General features: G+C 37.6%; 1 protein-coding gene across 4 annotated transcripts in view; it reads left to right on the forward strand.

The window, feature by feature from the left end:
• The window catches only part of camsap2b (calmodulin regulated spectrin-associated protein family, member 2b), a 123758-nt gene extending 106303 nt beyond the window's left edge, over positions 1-17455 (forward strand). For 2 of the 4 annotated variants that reach the window (XM_079818958.1, XM_079818960.1), the window contains 13 exons: positions 1639-1778; positions 3975-4065; positions 4151-4235; positions 4323-4348; positions 4595-4664; positions 4755-5003; positions 5903-7646; positions 9111-9247; positions 9668-9888; positions 10870-10966; positions 13966-14075; positions 14881-14999; positions 15952-17455. In XM_079818958.1, coding sequence (XP_079675084.1) covers positions 1639-1778; positions 3975-4065; positions 4151-4235; positions 4323-4348; positions 4595-4664; positions 4755-5003; positions 5903-7646; positions 9111-9247; positions 9668-9888; positions 10870-10966; positions 13966-14075; positions 14881-14999; positions 15952-16248 — 3386 coding nt within the window. In that variant the 3' untranslated portion in view covers positions 16249-17455. The remainder of the gene's footprint in view (positions 1-1638; positions 1779-3974; positions 4066-4150; positions 4236-4322; positions 4349-4594; positions 4665-4754; positions 5004-5902; positions 7647-9110; positions 9248-9667; positions 9889-10869; positions 10967-13965; positions 14076-14880; positions 15000-15951) is intronic. The other 2 variants (XM_079818959.1, XM_079818957.1) reach the window with 1 other exon arrangement.
• The last annotated feature ends 949 nt before the right edge of the window (positions 17456-18404 follow it).

Below are 18404 nucleotides of genomic sequence, written 5' to 3' on the forward strand. Positions count from 1 at the left end.
GGGACACGGGGGTGTCCAGGAACCGATATTTATCGTCTCCCTTATGTTGGCCAGGTTGACTCCTGGACCACTAATGTGAACATCGCCTGAGCGATTGAACGTGCTGTGATTTTCGTCGATTTTTGTCCATCGCCGCACGGAGCTCACGCAAGCCTTGCCCGTGAGAACGGACGAAAACTTACAGGCCTTGGATGGGAGACGTGGATTACCCCTCCAGGTGGAAGCGGACACCGGACACAGTTGCATCGCAACGGCCCGCTCCACTGGGGGATCTCCACAGACCCTTTGGCTTCTCCGCCATTGAGGGTAGTGAGGGGTGAGGAGGTATCAGATCGGTTCCTCTCAGAAAAAGGTGCCTTCCACGATCTGGTAATCTCCTCATGCACCTCCGGGAAGAATGGCACCGGGCGGGACGCTGAAAACCATCGCGACCAACCCCAAGAAACCAGTCGTCCAACCTAGAAGGCTCTTTTAGGGAAATAGCTCTCTTATGAACTTTTAGTGCTGAAGCCCCCAGGGCTGGCCACGGTGCACAGCAGGAATAGTGCAGCCTGCTGGCACACTCAATGGTGCTGCGTAATATCATTGTCCCGCTCCACCCACGGTACGGCAGCAAAGTTCCTTGATTACTACGCAGGAATGAGAGTATAGTTCCTAGCCATATCGGCCTAGAAATTCGCAACTTTTCATTTTCCTTCTGTCTTAGTACACGATGTAACTATACACATCACAACATGTAAATAGGAAAATGTTGGCATTATTTTGTCACTTATTGAGCAGTAGGCTATATGGAGCCATTTACCTCCAGTCTTTGTGCTAAGCTAGGCTAGCGGTGGGTGCTTCAGACAGAGTTATGGCACGCACGGAGATGGGAATGGTATGTATGGACTCATCTAACTCTGGGGGATACGGTAAATAAGCTAAAGTCCCAAAAAGTCGGCGTGTTCCTTTAAAAGTGACGTTAATATAATGGCTGGATTTCTTTGATTTTAAACTCTGTTTAATAGAAAAAAAAGCCTCTTGACACTGTTTGGGGTCATTTTTAAGGTGTTTAAAAAGTCTCTTATGCTCACCAAGGTTGCATTTATTTGATCAGAAATATAATAAAACTAATATTGCGATATTGTGAAAAATAAGATCCCTCAGTAATAAATTTTAATATCTTGATTTGGTGCTCAATAAATATTTTTTATCAATGTTGAAAACAGTTGTGCTGATTATATTTTAGTGAAAACTGTGATACATTTTTCCCAAAAAAATTATTTGAAGAATAGAAAGTTCAAATAGTTCAAATCTTTTCTGTCACTTTTAATCAATTTAAGGCATCATTGCTGAATAAAAGTTTTAATTTCTTGATACGAATGAGGGCATATGAGTCAGGAAGTAGAAATGAGTGAAAGGAATAAACAGAGTGAGTAGGAGTGCGTGAATGGAAGTTTGAGAGAGAGAACAGAGGGGCAGTTATTCAAACATAAACACATCCCCACCCCGTGACTCTGAAGATTCTGTTCATCACATCACACATTTTGTTCCCGCCCTCAAAGACTCCATTGGCTTCTTCTTCTTTTCTGTCTCCGCCCCCTCAGATTAATTCATAACGTCATTGGCTGTTATGTGGTTTGTTCCCTCCCCATCCAGATATCTGTATCAAAGAAACAATGTCATTGGCTGACAGTCTGTACAATCTCCAGCTGATCCAGGAGTTCTGCAGGGAAAACCTCAGCAACTGCTGTCACTTCACCCTGGAGGATATGCTGTATGCCTCCAGCACCATCAAGGTAAAACTTGACATCCACATGCAGCACTTCTTCACTTCTCTTTACTGATAGCATTTTACTGAAAGATTGATTGATTGATTGATTTATTTAGAACGACAGATCATCTTGACATGTTTTGATGTTATGCTTTACTGATTTTTCACATCTCTTGCATTTGTTTTTACACATATTTAGTTTTACATCACTATTACTGTTTAACCAGTTATGGATTTCAACAAACCCCTAACTCTAAATATTAAACTTCTTGTCCTGCACTGTTTATTCTATGGACGTGAACCTCAAATTGTGTGGCTTATTGAGGAGATCTGTGCTGTCTTAAAGGGGTAGTTCACTCAAAATGAAAATTCTTGTCATTCCAAACCTGTATGACTTTCTTTCTTCTGTGAAACAAAGATATTTTGAGAAATGTATCAGTATTGTTGTTTTTGTCCATTGTGCATACGATGGAAGTCAGTGGTCACCAAAACTGTTTGGTTACCGACATTCTTCAAAATATCTTCTTTTGTGTTCCACAGAAAAAAATAATTCATACAGGTTTGGAGCAACATGAGGATAAGTAAATTATTTGGGTTGAACTAGTTTGGGGTTTTTCCTAGTATGATTTAGTGTCTGAAGCTTTCTCAGATGTTTCATCACAATGAGTAGGATGAGTGTTTCCCATTTTGTTCAGTGTTGCAAACTTTGTATGGTTTCTAGGATACGGATTCTGGGCTTTTTCTGTGGTGATTTTCCACTAAATATCCTATTTTAGTTTGAGACCATGAATGAGTGATCACTAGAGTATTACAGGGAATTTCAGCAGGGCTGATGCAGGATGGGAAAACCGACCAGTGCGTGTTTTAAATCTGACCGTTTGGAATGACTGAGTCATAGTTTGTGTGTGTGAGAGAGTGCTGCCATGTGGATCGCCTCAGACAGTTATGTTAGTGAAGCAGTTTGTCTAGATAAACACACTCCATGTGTAGCCGTTACCTCACACAACCACCATCATAACACCAGCCAGTAATATTTTTCAGGCAAAATGTTACATTTTCCAAACCGGCACCCGTGGATTTGCCGTTATGTCAGATGTGGTCGATTATGTAAACCAGGTTAAAATGCTTGTCGGCTGTTTCAGCCAATCACATGGTCACCAGTAAAACAAAGGTACATCTGATTTCTTTGGTCATTTAGGCCTTAAATGTTGTGATTGCACTAAATGAGGCCTATTTTTATGAGGCTAACAGCCCCTAACTGTGGTTAAATAAAGATGTCAGAACTGAATAAGTCTGCAGAGAGTGCTGGGTCTGTTCTGTTTGTGTCAGGCTGCCCTGGTTCCTCTTGTCGGGTCAGAACACCCTTTAATGCGCTGAATGAGACACTTCTCATGGCTGCTGTGCCTTATTCTTTGAATAAATACACTATGTTAGGTTATACACTAAGTGTATTCTGCACAGTTATTATAGTATTTCAAATGCTTAAACTTGTGTACTTGTGTTTTTCCTTCACAACAGAATGTGTTGATATCAGATGAATACATCAACACATGACACTCTAAATGTATGCATCATATTCACACAAACCTGGATTAAAGAAAGCTTTTTTTCTGATATAATAGCTGGATGCCATTTGTTGAACTTAATATGCAACGTAATAAGATCATGGGACAAGTTTTTGAAATACAAGACAATATATATTGCACATATTAATGTAAACATTATGATATTTTGCTAGTATTCATTTTAAATACACTGTATCCATGAAGTATCCGCAAAGGTTTTTAAAGGCTCAATCTCTATCTAAAGGAGAACAGGGACACCTTGTGGTTATCGAACAACATTACATGAGCAGGACTTTACACACACACACACACACACACACATCTGGTTCACTATCTTTGTGGGGACTCTCCATAGACGTAATAGTTTTTTTACTGTACAAACTGTATATTCTATCCCCTTACACTATACTTACCCATCACAGAAAACGTTCTGCATTTTTAGATTTTCAAAAAAACTTATAATTATGATGATTTATAAGACCTCAATTTAAGTCCTCACAGTGACACGAGTCCCCTTGAGTCTGTGTGCATTCAGGTTCAAGTCATGAAAAACATGCGCACACACACACAAACACACCAGTCTCTTAATCTCTCCTCTGTCTTTGGTCTGTTTCTTTTCCTCCTAATTAATATTAACATCTGTTTGTGTGTTTCAGAGTAACTACCTTGTGTTTATGGCAGAGCTATTCTGGTGGTGTGAAGTTGTGAAACCATCATTTGTTCAGCCCCGCACATTCAATACCAAAGGTAAGGTCAGTCTCGTCGGGGGTTATGTTTGGTGTTTATGCTGTGCATTTGGTTAACGCTAAATTTCATATATTTTCTTTTGTAGCTTCTGACCCATCCCAGTCCAATAATCTGGCTCCCATAACCAAACATGACCCGATCCACAGACCAGGCAGTCCAGAGCAGTCTAGGTTTGTCTTTAATACAATGCAAGTTTGAGGTTTCATTTATTATGATTTTATGAAGGAATTTAAATTTCAAACAATTTCTTCATATAGGTCACAACCTAAAAATGACAACTCAGGTAAGACTTTAACATTTTGAGTCATTCTTTTATAAAACTAAAAAGAGATTTTGCTTCCCTCTTTAGTTTTATGTGTATCCTGTAACTCAACTGGTAAAACATGGCTCTAGCAATAGGTTCCATTCACAGCGAACACACATACTGATACAATTTATAGCTTGAATGCATGGAATAGATGAAGCTTTTATTTATTAGTTGTAAACATGCCCCTTGCAGGAAAATAAATGGGTTTTCTTTCTTTCACAGCAGTTATCAGGCAGTCATCACCCATGTCATATGTGGAGGGATGTGTGGGGACATGGCCAAAAGAGAAACGGTCTGTGCCCTATACTAACTCTCTATCCCTTTCACTCTCTTACTCTGTCTTTACATGCTCCAGATATATAAATCTTTGCGTTCACTTCAGGTCTTCAGCTCATGGGATATCATTTGAGATTCCACTTGATGACTGCACGAGTCCATCTTCAAGACGTGGACTGAGCCGATCGGCAAGCACAGAAGGTGTGTGTTTTAAAGTCCACCATGCAGCCCGAGGAATGCGGAGGAACCTTTCGTTCCAGCCCGTTAACGGGAACGCCAACAGCAAAATACATGTGGGGGATGATGAGAAATCCAACAGACAAATCAGTAGACATCGTCTGGAAACATACACTGGGTACATCTTTTATTTGTATTAATTTATAAATTTTTGCTTTTATCTTTGCCCTTCTTTTGTCATCATTTACTCACCCTGATGTTATTTTACCCTTATGACTTTTAATTTTAATTAGTTTTGGGGGAATGTACAATAAATGTGACCAGGGATGGATATTGGATGCTCATCCCTGAAGTTCAAATGAGATCTACTGTATGATGATTTTTAGTGAATAAAGGTTTATATTTCAGTCCTTTCCTCACAAGACTGTCATATGTTTTCCAAAGACAAGACTTATATTGTGTTAAAGGGATAGTTCACCCAAAAATGAAAATTCTGTCATCATTTATTCACCCTCAAGTTGTTGTAAACCTGTTTGAGTTTCTTTGTTCTGCTGAACACAAAAGAAGATATTTAGAAGAATGTTTGTAACAAAGCAGAGAGAGCAACCATTGACTACCATAGTATTTTTTCCCCTACTATGGTAGTCAATGGTTTACAACTTGAGGGTGAGTAAATGATGACAGAATTTTCATTTTAGGGTGAACTATCCCTTTAAGTCATTTGAACTACTTTTATGGTGCCTTTTTTTTGGTCATTTTTGGAGGTCAATACCATCAGACCTATTTTTGTATTTTTTCATGTTTTCTAAAAATTCTATTAAACTTTTACTTTTGTGCTTCTTGGAAGAAACCAAGTCATGAGGGAGAGAAATAATGACATCATTTTCAATTAACCATTAACATTTTTCACTTATCTATTCCTTCAATAATATTAATCTTTAAAAAAGATTATATTTTTAACAGTAAACATATTAAAGAAAATGTTAGTTTTATTATGTTCAATGTCAAGCAGTTTTATTTTGAAGCTATATAAATCTTGAAAGTTGACTATAATTGAATGAAAATCCCATGTTTCAGGTACTCAAATGGTGTGTCAGCAGATAACCTCAGCCCTTCGTATGACCCTCAGCCCAACACTCCTAGTATAGAAGAAGCCCTGAAGATCATCCATGACTCTGAACAACCCCACAGCAGCTTGCAGCCCCCATCTGGGGACAGCACCTTTTTCCTGCACAACCCATCTGCCCAAAACTCTGGCACTGACTCGAACGATTCCGAGGACTCTCTTTCCAAGGTCAGAGCAGACGACGCCGATCTAAATTCCACCTCTACTGACATGGACACTGGAATCCATGTACGTACAGAGGACATCCAGGATGGACAGGATGAGGATTCGTCCCTGAAGGACTACTCGGACATGGACCCGGACCATGAGGCTCGTTCCTGCCCACTTCCGGAGGCGGCCGGCAGCCCGTGTCCAAGCCTTTTGGGAATGCGTTCCCTGGCCACCAGCATGGCCTCCTCGTTGGGTTCTGCGGTTCGCATGACCAGCTTTGCCGAACAGAAATTTCGTAAACTAAACCATGGCGATGGCCGCAGCAGCGGTAGCGGCGGTAACACACCTGAGAGTGGCGAGCTAAACATCACAACCCCTGGAGCGACTGGGACGGTTCGCTCGATTACTCCTGACGCACGCAGCCCTGCTCGCATCACCTCCCCTCGTGATCCCTCACATCTTTTGGCGTCGGAGATGGTGCAGTTGAAGATGAAGCTGGAAGAGAAACGCAGAGCCATTGAGGCGCAGAAGAAGAAAGTCGAAGAGGCTTTCACACGTCACAGGCAGCGCATGGGAAGGACCGCCTTCCTCAATGTGGTCAGGCGCAAAGGAGTCGTGTCGCCACTAGGGGGTGACAGCAAAGGCCCAGATGGTCAAGAAAAAGAGATCAGTGACCCACAACCCCTAAAGTCACCCTTGAATTTGAATGACTCCAATTCCAGACTTGAGAGATGCCGACCAGATGGTGCACCACCGAAATCACCCCTGGAGGAAGCAGCCGTGGAGGTGGACTTGGCAGAGTACACGCAATCCATCGAGCGACTGAACACGTCTCTGAGCTTCCTACAGTCGGAGATGCAGCGTTTGGCACAGCAGCAGGAACGCATCATGCAGATGCGTGATCACCAGAGTTGGGTGATTCCGCCGCCGGACCCGGTGCCACGCAAACAGCTGCGCGAGTTTCGCAGCAGCAGTGTAGTGGGCCGAGGTTCGGTGGGGTCGCTCTCCCCCATTTTGTCATCCACTGGCTCGCCACGTACATCACACCGTTCACCCTCTACAATCAAAAGGAAGTCTGCATCTTTCCATGCAAGGACGCCACGAACGCCAAGGCCCAACGACCTGAAGGTCACGCCCTTCAGCCGCGTGCTCAACACACAGCAGTCGGTGGACAGCCTGCCTCGACTTAGACGTTTCTTGCCCAGCCAGATGCAGACCAGCTCATTTGCTTACTTGGGACATGATGAGGGACCTTCAAGTGAGGACGCACAAAAAGCAGCTGCAAAGCAGGAAGAAGCAAAACATGACAGAAACATGAATGTGCCAACATCTGAGGTTCTGTCTCAGCCAACAATGGACCGTTCGACGGAAACGGCAAGTGGGAACACAAATGAAGAAGAGTCGCAAGAGAAGAAGAATCTGATTGAGGTTCCTCTATCTATTCTGAAGCCTCTAGATGGGCATGACCTGGAGAGCAACAGAGAAACAGAGACTGGACCAGAATCTAGTCTAGACCAGAAGATGTGCTGCGGCTTCTTCTACAAGGTGAGACTTAGATATTTACATTCAAAGTATGGAGAGTAGAAAGCACACGCATACAGAGAAAAGCTGCCTAAATAACTGAAGCTCAAAGTATCCGTTAGTTTTGGCCCAAATGCTTTGCGCATTTGACTGCCAAACGCACAGCCATATTTCAAAATATAGCATTCAAGCTGAGAGTACATTATATGTGTGGTTAGAAAATTTTTACTGTGCATGTTAGGGGTGTAACATACACAGAAGTCACGGTTCGGTATGTATCTCAGTTTTGGGGTCACGTTTCGAACCATTTACATGTCCGGCACTCCCAGATTCCTGATTGCTTAAAATAAAAAATTAAGGAAAATTTGATTTGTTACTCTGATTGATAGATGATGTGATAGAATTGCTATGCTGCATGGGAAAATGCAACGGCTATTTTCAAACGTTTAATTAACGTGTTTTGCGTAGCCTACGCTGTCATTTTCTTTGCGCATGAGAGTTCAATAACATGCAGCGACAATGGCGGATGCACGAAGTTCAGTATTACGCTTTTTCAAGAACTCATAGAAAGATGAGCGAGAAAAGGATCCTACTTCACCTTTCCACAACGAGACAGCAAATGAAGTGGCACCTGCGGCTTCCCATTTCCAGGACACACATATTTCATCACTGGACTTAGTAGTGAGACTTCCATGAGTCACGACACATTTCAGCACAATGACAAATGATTTAGTCCATTATAACAGCGGAAACAACTCAAAATACTCCATTTATGGTCATACAGATAAGAGTAAGACATCATTCTGACATTATTCAGAAAACTGTAAAGGGTCTGTTTTTATTTGAGTATACTCCCAATAAATCTTTGTGCTTTTGATAAAATAAAGAAAACAAACAAGGTGCCGCTCTCTGCCGTCCTGGTTTCCTTTCCGTGAAGCTTGTGGAGCATGCCACAAAAATTAACCGAAACTCAGCGTATAGTCTGCTAGCAAGCTCTTGTGTGCTATCTGAACTCTTGGTTCAATCCGAAATCACCCCCTATACCCTCAAATAGAGCATTATTTGAGGGGACAGCCATTTGTAGTGGTGTCCGAAACCACAGTGTGATGCTTTGGGCAATGTTCTGCTGGGTCAGGGCTGTTTTGGCAGCAAAATGGGGACCAACACAATATTAGGAAGGTGGTCATAATGTTATGCCTGCTCGGTGTATATATACTTTATTTCAAACAACGTAAATCAAATATATATAACTTGTTGTGACAGCATATGTTTCTTTGTATATGAGCTTCAACAAATTATTCTTTGTTATCTTATTTTTCATCTTATGTAAACACTCCTTTGAAATGAACATTTTGTGTTGTAAAAATGTGTTTTTTCTTCATGACACACATAACAATGTTCTCTGAGAGACATTGTCTCATACAGCCAGCTGCACACGAGCTTCTGTGTCAGATTGAATAATTGTTTGTTTGTGTTGCTGTGACTCAGGACGACCTGAAGGGAGAGGAGGATATTGCACAGAAGAAAGCAGCTCTGATGGAGAAAAGGCTGCGGAGGGAGAAAGAGATGCAGATGAAGAAACAGCAACAGGAGGCTGAGATAGAACAGAAGAAAGAAGCAGCACGGTATGGAAAACACCACAACAACACAACAAAACAATAGAAAATGACATGATCACAGAAAACAAAACACAGATAGCACAACTATGTCAGGTTTACTTAAATCAATATACACTAGAGCTGTTAAAGATAAAAATATGATGCCTCGATAGGATGCCTCGATGTGTTCAACCTTTATTCAATATATAACTCTATTTATTTGTGCTAAAAAGGCATACAAATTTAAAAGCAAGGGAACTAATTATTTTCATTTATTTATCAATACTTAGTAATATAATGTAATAATTACCTATATTTTTTTACTAAAACTCCATGCAACATTCACCTGTTTTGCTTCTGTATTTAAATTAATCTTAAATGGTTTGTAAAAGTCATTATACTCGTAAACTTGGTCGATATGCATGAATTCTCTGCTTCCTTGATCAGAATGAAAGCGGAGGAGGATCTTGTGAAGAAGGAGGAGGAGAAGGCAAGACGGGAGTTTATACGAAATGAATATATGAGGAAAAAGCAGCTGAAGCTGATGGATGACATGAACAGTGTCATTAAGCCCCGCACCCCTGGTGTCAAGCAAAAGAAGCCACGCCCCAAATCTATGCACAGAGACATCATGGAGTCTCCAAAACCTCCAGCACGGACAGCCACAGGTACGATGGGAAATCCAGGTTGTCAGCCAATGTGTCAGTGTTGATGTGCCTGGCTGATTAAAGAGAGGTTTTTTTTACAGACACAGCAGTTACACTTTATATAGATTTGAACCTACGAATGGCTTACTTATTGTGCTTATTAATAGGTGATATATTTTAATTAAAATGATTTTAATTATATTTATAATATTACGAATATTAATATTGTCTTTATTTTTACATTTTAATAAAATATTTATATTTTTATAATATAAAAAGTATTCATTCTATTTATTTCATAATATTAATCATTAATAATATATTTAGATTCTTAATTAATGAATAAAATATTTTAATAATATTAAAATGTATTAATTTTAGCCATTTTATATTAATAATTTTTAATATATATATTTTTAATAAAGTATTTATATTTTAATTATATAAAAATTGAATTATTTTATGTTTTTAAATAATATTAATCATTAATAATATACCTATATATTTTTTGTAATAAAATATTTATTAAACTGGGATATATTATTTTAATAATATTAAAATAATTTGAAAAATAATATTCTAATTATATGTCTAATATTAAGAATATTCATATTATATCTATATTTGTAATTTTGAATAAAATATGAATATTTTAATAATATTAATAATATGTCTATATTATTCATTATTTCATGCAATATTTATATTTTAATAATATAAAAATTATTATTTATTATATTAATAAGTATTAATATATATATTTTTATAAAGTATTTATATCTTAAAAACTATATATAATAACTATCATATTTTTCAATAATATTAATCATTAATAATATACCTATATTTTTTGTTTTGTAATAAAATATTTATATTTTTAATTAATAACTGTAAAATTCTACATTTAATTTGTTGTGATATCAAGAGAGCTTTTGAAAGTGGCTTCTAAAAGAAAATTTATGCGTATGCATAATATGCAAATATGTGTATTTGTGTGTTCAGGGTCACGGCCTCGTGGATATTCCGTGTCCAGCTTATCACTTGCCTCCCTTAACTTGGCAGACAATGAGAGCGTCCAATCAGATAAGAGGATATCTAGGTGAGTGGACCATGTCCAGTTCACTTTTACCTTCCCTGTAAAAGATCATTAAAAAGCAGAGAAAATACTGACAGTTATTGCCGTGATTACAAATGGCACGCTCTTTTGTTAATCAACACTGACACACATCTCTATTGCTGTGAGACCAGTCGTGTTCGTGTTCATAACCTTCTGTCCTCCCTCTGTCTTTGGTATCTCTGTCTTTTCTCTGTGCTGGTTGCTCAGAGGCAGCAGACTGTCTCCTGGCAATCTGTGTTTCTTTCTGAGCTCCCCCAAAGGGAGAAAAGGAAGGTCAGTTTGCAGACAGCATCACACCCATGTCATTACCTCACAGTGCTGACGGCTGTCAGTTCAGATTGGGTGCTGAACAAACTCATTCGCTTGGACAGTTCACTGGTTCATCGGCATATTGGTGGAACATAATAAACTGCTATATAATTATCATCTTTGAATCATGTTATAAAACGATCAATGGTACAGCATACGACATGACATTATTAGTTTACTTGATTTTCTTGTGATTCTCATGTTTCTTTGCAGTGGTGTTTATTTTGTCAGCTACTTTATCATTGCAGCATCCGAAAATGGCTCATCTTTTAAGCAATTGTTTATGAGACTCAGTGTAGCATTGTGTATTAACCGGGTGCAATGTGACAAAGCAACAAGTGAAACTGTAAATTCCGTCTCCATGTTAGTTTCTGTCCAAAGCGTCCGCGAGAGACGAAAAAATTCAAAGCAACATGAATTCGTCAATCCACCTAGTTGACATCTCAGCGCTACAGAAGCATGTTCAACAACACTGTATATGTTCTGATTGGCTATGACTTCTATAACAAGTCGTGCAGCATTTTTGGTTTAACTTTGGGCTTTACTTGTCGCCGGAAACTTGCACCTGGTTAGAACATGGTGCTATGGGTAGCCTATGTCTGCTTTATCCATGCTTTGCTTCTGTGATTTTTTTTTTTTTTTTCAGCCTTCAGCTTCTCGGCATCAGTGTGTAGGTTTATGCTTACTAGGGATGTGTGAGACTAGTCAACTTAACACTGCTGCTGCTAGTAAATACTAAACTTTTATTTGAGGAATTCCATTTATAATATTGCGTTTGTACTTATTGGTCCTGCACTGCCTATTGATTCAGTTGATCTGTAATAAACATGTCTATGGTTAACATTAAGTGAACGCTTAAAGGGATAGTTCCTCCTAAAATGAAAATAATTCACTCACCCTGGTGTTCTAATGCGGTATGCCGTTCTTTCTTTTATGGACCGTTATGTGCCTTCACTGTTGGTCTTCTCTGCACGCACGGCTACGCGCACAAGTTTTGAGTAATCAAGATTAAAAACGCGACATGAAATACAACGCCTAGAAATCCCAAAAAAGTATCCTTATGCTTTCTTCACGGAGTCAAATATCACTGGACTGGAACTCTGTTTTTCTGATGACAGTCAGAATGACAGTTGACAGATGTAAACGCGATAACTTCTTGTTGTGACAAACACAACGGATATATTCACCTCAGAGAAGAAGGTTACATGGGTTGTATTTCATGTCGCGTTTATATTAATCTTGATTTTATTAATTTTGCTTATAGAATCTCATGAATGCGCACGTTGTGTAGCCATGCACAAAAGACCAACGGCCAAGGTCAGTGTTTTCTTTAAATAATACATTTCATTTCGGTTTGTTTTTCACCAAACCCCAGAACATTTGGAATACACGGCATGTGTCGCATCAGACCATTCTGTGATATTTTTGCATCTTTTGCAAATTTTGCAAAGTTTGATGTCGGTCACTAAAAGCTTGATGTTGGTCGCTATTCACTGCCATTATATGGATGAGCGAAAGCGGGACATTTTTTAAAAAAAATCTCCTTTTGTGGTCCATAAAAGAAAGAAGGGCATACGGCATTAGAACAACACCAGGGCGAGTAAATGATTACTTAATTTTCATTTTAGGGTGAACTATCCTTTTAAGGTAAGTAATATATAAGGATCATAATGCACAGTTCATGTATATGACCTATTTTTCAGCAGCATTCAGTATCGGATTTGACTCTTTAAAGGGATATTTCACCCAAAAATGAAAATTAGCCCATGATTTACTCACCCTCAAGCCATCCTAGGTGTATATGACATTCTTCGTTCAGATGAATACAATCGGAGTTATATTAATAAATGTCCTGGCTAATCCAAGCATTATAATGGCAGTAAATGGCAACCCAAAAAATGACTTCTGAAGCGAATCGATGGGTTTTTATAAGAAAAATATCCATATTTAAAACTTTATAAAGTTTATATTCTATATCTAACTTGCGAAGAAAGTGTAACGGCTCTTGCTGTTCAAAACACGTTTTTTTTTTTGTAAGTTGAATATGGAAGGCAGTCTGGCGTAAGCTAGATATTTTAACGTGTTAAATACAGTTAAATACATATCTTTCTTATAAAAACGCATCTCTTTGCTTCAGAAGGCCTTTATTAACCCTCCGGAGCTGTGTGGATTACCTTTATAATGGATGGATACACTTTTTTTGGGCTTCAAATTTTGGGTTGCCATTTACTGCCATTATAATGCTTGGAAGAGCCAGAAAATGTTTTAACATAACTCCGATTGTATTCGTCTGAAAGAAGAATGTCATATACACCTAGGATGGCTTTAGGGTGAGCAAATCATGGGGTCATTTTCATTTTTGGGTGAACTATCCCTTTAATTCATAGATTAAGTAGGCTGTTTCAGATGGATTGCTTATACAGACTGAACTTATACTGACTGTCATCTGGAGGATTCTTAGACTAACAAAATTTCCATTTAAATGTTATGGAAATTAGTCATGGCACACATCCCTAATGCTTACTACAATTTCTTTGGGCATTGGCAAATTTATGAGTTGATTTGATTTGAAAACTGTCCTTTTCCAGCAGCAATAAGGGCCCACCTGCTAAATTAGTACTTAAGTCTTTATAAAAGAGTTTTTTGCAGTGTGTATGTTTGTTTATTCTCAGGCCGGAGTCCACAGAGGGCTTTCTGTCACCGTGTCCATCAGTAAGTGGAAATGGGGAGAACTGGGAGCTCGAATCAACATCATCTGCAGCATCTAACACAGAATACACAGGTGGGCAGGTGACATGACATCAGTGTCACATTCTATATTCCAAAACTATTTCTAACTAACTTTTTTGATTATTATGCATGCATGCACTTTGTATGACTTGTTTGTGGTCAGTAAAATTTTGTATTGTTTTTGAAAGAAGTCTGTGCCTTTATTTGTTAAAAAACAGTAAAAACTGTAATATTGTGATATATTATTATTAATATTAAATATTATTACAATTTAAATATTTTTTTCTATTTTAATACAATGTAATTTATCCATGTAATGGCAAAGCCACATTTTCAGCTCAAGAAACATTTCTTATTATCAATGTTGAAAACAGTTTTCGTGGAAATCGTGACACTATTTTTTAGGATGCTTTGAGTAGAGAGTTCAATAGAACAGGTTTAATTTGAGATAGAAATCTTTTGTAACATTATAAATGTCTTTACTGTCACTTTTAAAAAATGTAATGTGTCCATTTCTTGAAGGGGGCATTAATGAGCCTAGTTTTCATTACATTTATTTTAATGAACTGCAAAAACTAACAATTTACCGATTTTTATAATATTGAATAATTACATTTAAACTAACATTTTGATGCAGAAGAAAGAATGTGTTTACAGTATTTTATCAGCTACAAACATATTTTATGCTGTAATAGGCCAAACTGGATACACTGAACTTTAGCATTTAAAATGGATGGAATTACATATATAATAGTACTGACCCAGATAAATGCCATAACCTTTACCTTCAACGGTATGGTAGTCTGCACACAAATGTTGACCGTTTCCTTGAATTCTTATGTCTCTTCCTTCCTTAGGGCCAAAGTTGTACAAGGAGCCCAGTGCTAAATCCAACAAATACATCATCCAGAACGCACTGGCTCACTGCTGCCTCGCAGGCCGCGTCAATGAGGGACAGAAGAACAAAATCCTGGAGGTGAGGGGAAAAATGTTTTTTGAGAATGGCGGTAGAAAATCTTTTGTTTTGATCTGATCAGTTTTGATCTGATCATTATATTTATTTATTTTATTATAATATTAGAATTTGTTTGTTATTTTTTAATTACAAATTGTTTTATCCTGGAACTGTGGAATATTATGGAAGCTTGTTTGCGGTTTGCACCACAGAATAAAAAATAAAGATAATTGCGACTTTTTTTCTTGCAATTGAAGTTTACATCTTGCAATTCTGACTTTTTTCTCAAATTGCGTGATATTAATTTTGCTATTATGAGAAAAAAAGTCTGTATTTTTCCCCCTCAGAATTGGACTTTATAACTCGCAATTCTGACTTTATCCCCTGGTTTCACAGACAAGGCTTAAGCTAGTCTCAGACTAAAATGCATGTTTTGAGTGAAAGAAACTTGCACTGACATATCTTAAAATATGTCAGTGCCATTGTTTTGTTCCAAGATGCACACCATTTTTATATAAGGCATGTTTATAAAAGTCCTAATTGAACTAAGGCTTAGTCTTAGTTCAACTTAGTCTAAGCCCTATCTGTGAAACCGGGCCTATATCACGCAGTTTTGACTTTATAACATTATAACGATTGCGAGTTTATATCAATGCAATTCTGACTTTATCTCACAATTCTGACTTTATATCTTGCAATTCTGACTTTATAACTCGCGATTGTGAGAAAATTGAGGAAAAAAGTCAGAATAGCGAGATGTAAACTCACAATTGTGAGATAAAAAGTCGCAATTATCTTTTTAAATCTTTTATTCTGTGGCTGAAACAAGCTTCCATAGCATATGAAGAGATTACATGAGTCGTTTTTAAAGAATTCTTGATTTACTTGGTACAGAGGTCTAGATTGTCATTTAAAACCTCAAGGGAAATAATAATAATTTCACATTTGTAAATATTTGTTTTATTTTCCCCAGGAAATGGAGAAAACCGAAGCCAACAACTTTCTAATTCTGTTCCGAGATGCTGGCTGCCAGTTTCGCTCTCTGTACTCATATTATCCAGAGGCGGAGGAGATCAACAAGCTAGCTGGCATCGGGCCAAAGACCATCACGCCCAAAATGATCGAGAACCTTTACAAATACAGCTCGGATAAGAAACAGTTCAGCAAAATCCCCGCCAAGACCATGTCAGCTAGTGTGGATGCCATCACCATCTACAGCCACCTCTGGCAGAACAAGAAACAAAACACACCCAAAAAACTCTTCAAATAAGTTCACAGCTCACTATCGGACATTATAATGCACATCCTGAATGTAAAGAAAACACTTTTGCAGGCTTTGTTGGATGGTCATTCGTGGCGAATTTCGAGACCCTCTGTTCTACAGTCTTTGCGCTTTTACGCAATTTTCATTTCAAACATGTTAAATTTTGTGGCCTTATGCTTGTCTTGTCGTGTCTTTTATGCAATGCTTAACGCACAGTTACTGAGTTTATGAGCAAGTCATTTCATCGTACACAATCTGCTTCTTTTGTGTTTGCGGAAATGCAGGTGTACAAGAATATTAGGGACATACTACACTTGAAGACTAACTTTTCATGCGGTTGAAGAAGCATTTAATGTACTGGAACCTCAGAAACAGACTTTTTTTGCTTTATTTAATGTCTGTGTTTTTATATTTTGGGTAGGATCCGTAATTCTTGTTGCACATCTGCTACTCCAGAGGAACTTGTGTGTAAATTTAGCTACAGTGAGAGTGGTTCGCTCCAGACTCTTTCTACAAAATGAACACACTGGCGTTGCTCTATATCTGTCGTGTAAAAGTAATGATGGGGCCTTTAACTGATGAAGTTGAGGACCAAAACTAAACATTATAGCTTTAGAATTATACATCCCTAGATATGTTGCTATCACTTGTGTCACGGCCCAGAATATCTATGTGCCATGTATGTTTGAAACATACATTTTAGAGAGACAGATCAGTTAACTGAGAAGTGTAAATGATACAAAGGAAACAGATATATATGAGATATTGAAGAGATGGTGAGTGTTATTGTTAAATGATGTTGTTACTCATTTTTAATTATGAAGTGCATTTTAAAGAACTGGGGTATTTGGGAAAGCCGTTGTCTGGTAAGACATTTTGTCTTCTGGTGCAAAAGAATCGAAAGATATTTGTTATTTTTACTAAGTGAAGTAAATCATTGTTTGAATTTATTGATGCTGTACAGATATAGTTTTACATACTAAGCATATTTTTTAAGCCATTGAATATTACTGATATTTTTCATATGAAAAAGATGATGTTTAACAGGTGCCAGTATGGGTCAGTGATGAAAGCTGTTCTGAGAGATGTTCATTTCCACACGCTGTCTAATCTTTTTCCAGGTCATGTCCGCTGTGTTTGTTCATCATATGCTTTGTCTATTTGTATTTGAATGTTAACCTTAACATAAATACAGATTTACATCCAAAACATTGACCTATCTGACCCTTTTTTCCCTTGTGTCATGATCCAATATTGTTCTTATTCTTAATCTACTTATTATAACATAAGTCATGACTTTGTGAGTAATTGTGAGTATAGAAAGGAATCGAGAAAAATTTAACCATTCTGGTATTGGTTCCTTAAAAGAAGTTTAAAAGTTGTTAATGGACCTGTAAAGGGAAAAAATACTTAGAAACGCAGTGCAAATATGATAAATACAAATATTCAATAATAAATACATTGAATGATAATACAATACAATCAATAACATTTGTCCAAAAGGTTCCATACACAGAATTTTAAATGACCTTTTACAGTCTCCTTAAATATTTCCAACAAACAATAAAACGTTTACTCATACGTAAATTCGTTATAATTTATAATAAGTAACGAAAAACATAGTGTTTATTAAAGGTATGAACATTAAAAAACTCAACACGTGTCTCGGTTTTTTGAAAGCGTTTGGCTTTGTTTGATTCACTAAAAAGAACCGGTTCATAAGAGTCATAAGTTCAAGAGTCAGATTACACTGGCCGCGCTTTGTGCATTTTGATTGTCTAAAAAGAACCGACTCACAAGTTATTCATTAGGGAGTCGAACTACACGTGTCGCGAAATATATATAAAAAAAACAATTATGGAACATAATTAAACAGTACAAAAAAGAAAAGAAAAAAGAAAATAGTTGGAATTAATTCAAATGTAAAATTACCACATATAAAAACAATATTAACCCATTTTGAATCAAATATCAGTGTTTTATCTTCTGTTGTGTAACTTGTATTGTCTTACATTTTTGTGTGTTATTTGAGAATTATTTGTAAGAATTTACAATTCATTAGAAGAACACGATAATGTCTGACATCCCATAAGCCAAAACACTCCCTGTAAACCGCTACTTTCTCGGCTTAGTATAAATGTACACACATCGTATAATGCGTA

The sequence above is a fragment of the Gobio gobio genome (genome assembly GCF_949357685.1).
Source record: "Gobio gobio genome assembly, chromosome: 6".
Lineage (NCBI taxonomy): Eukaryota > Metazoa > Chordata > Actinopteri > Cypriniformes > Gobionidae > Gobio > Gobio gobio.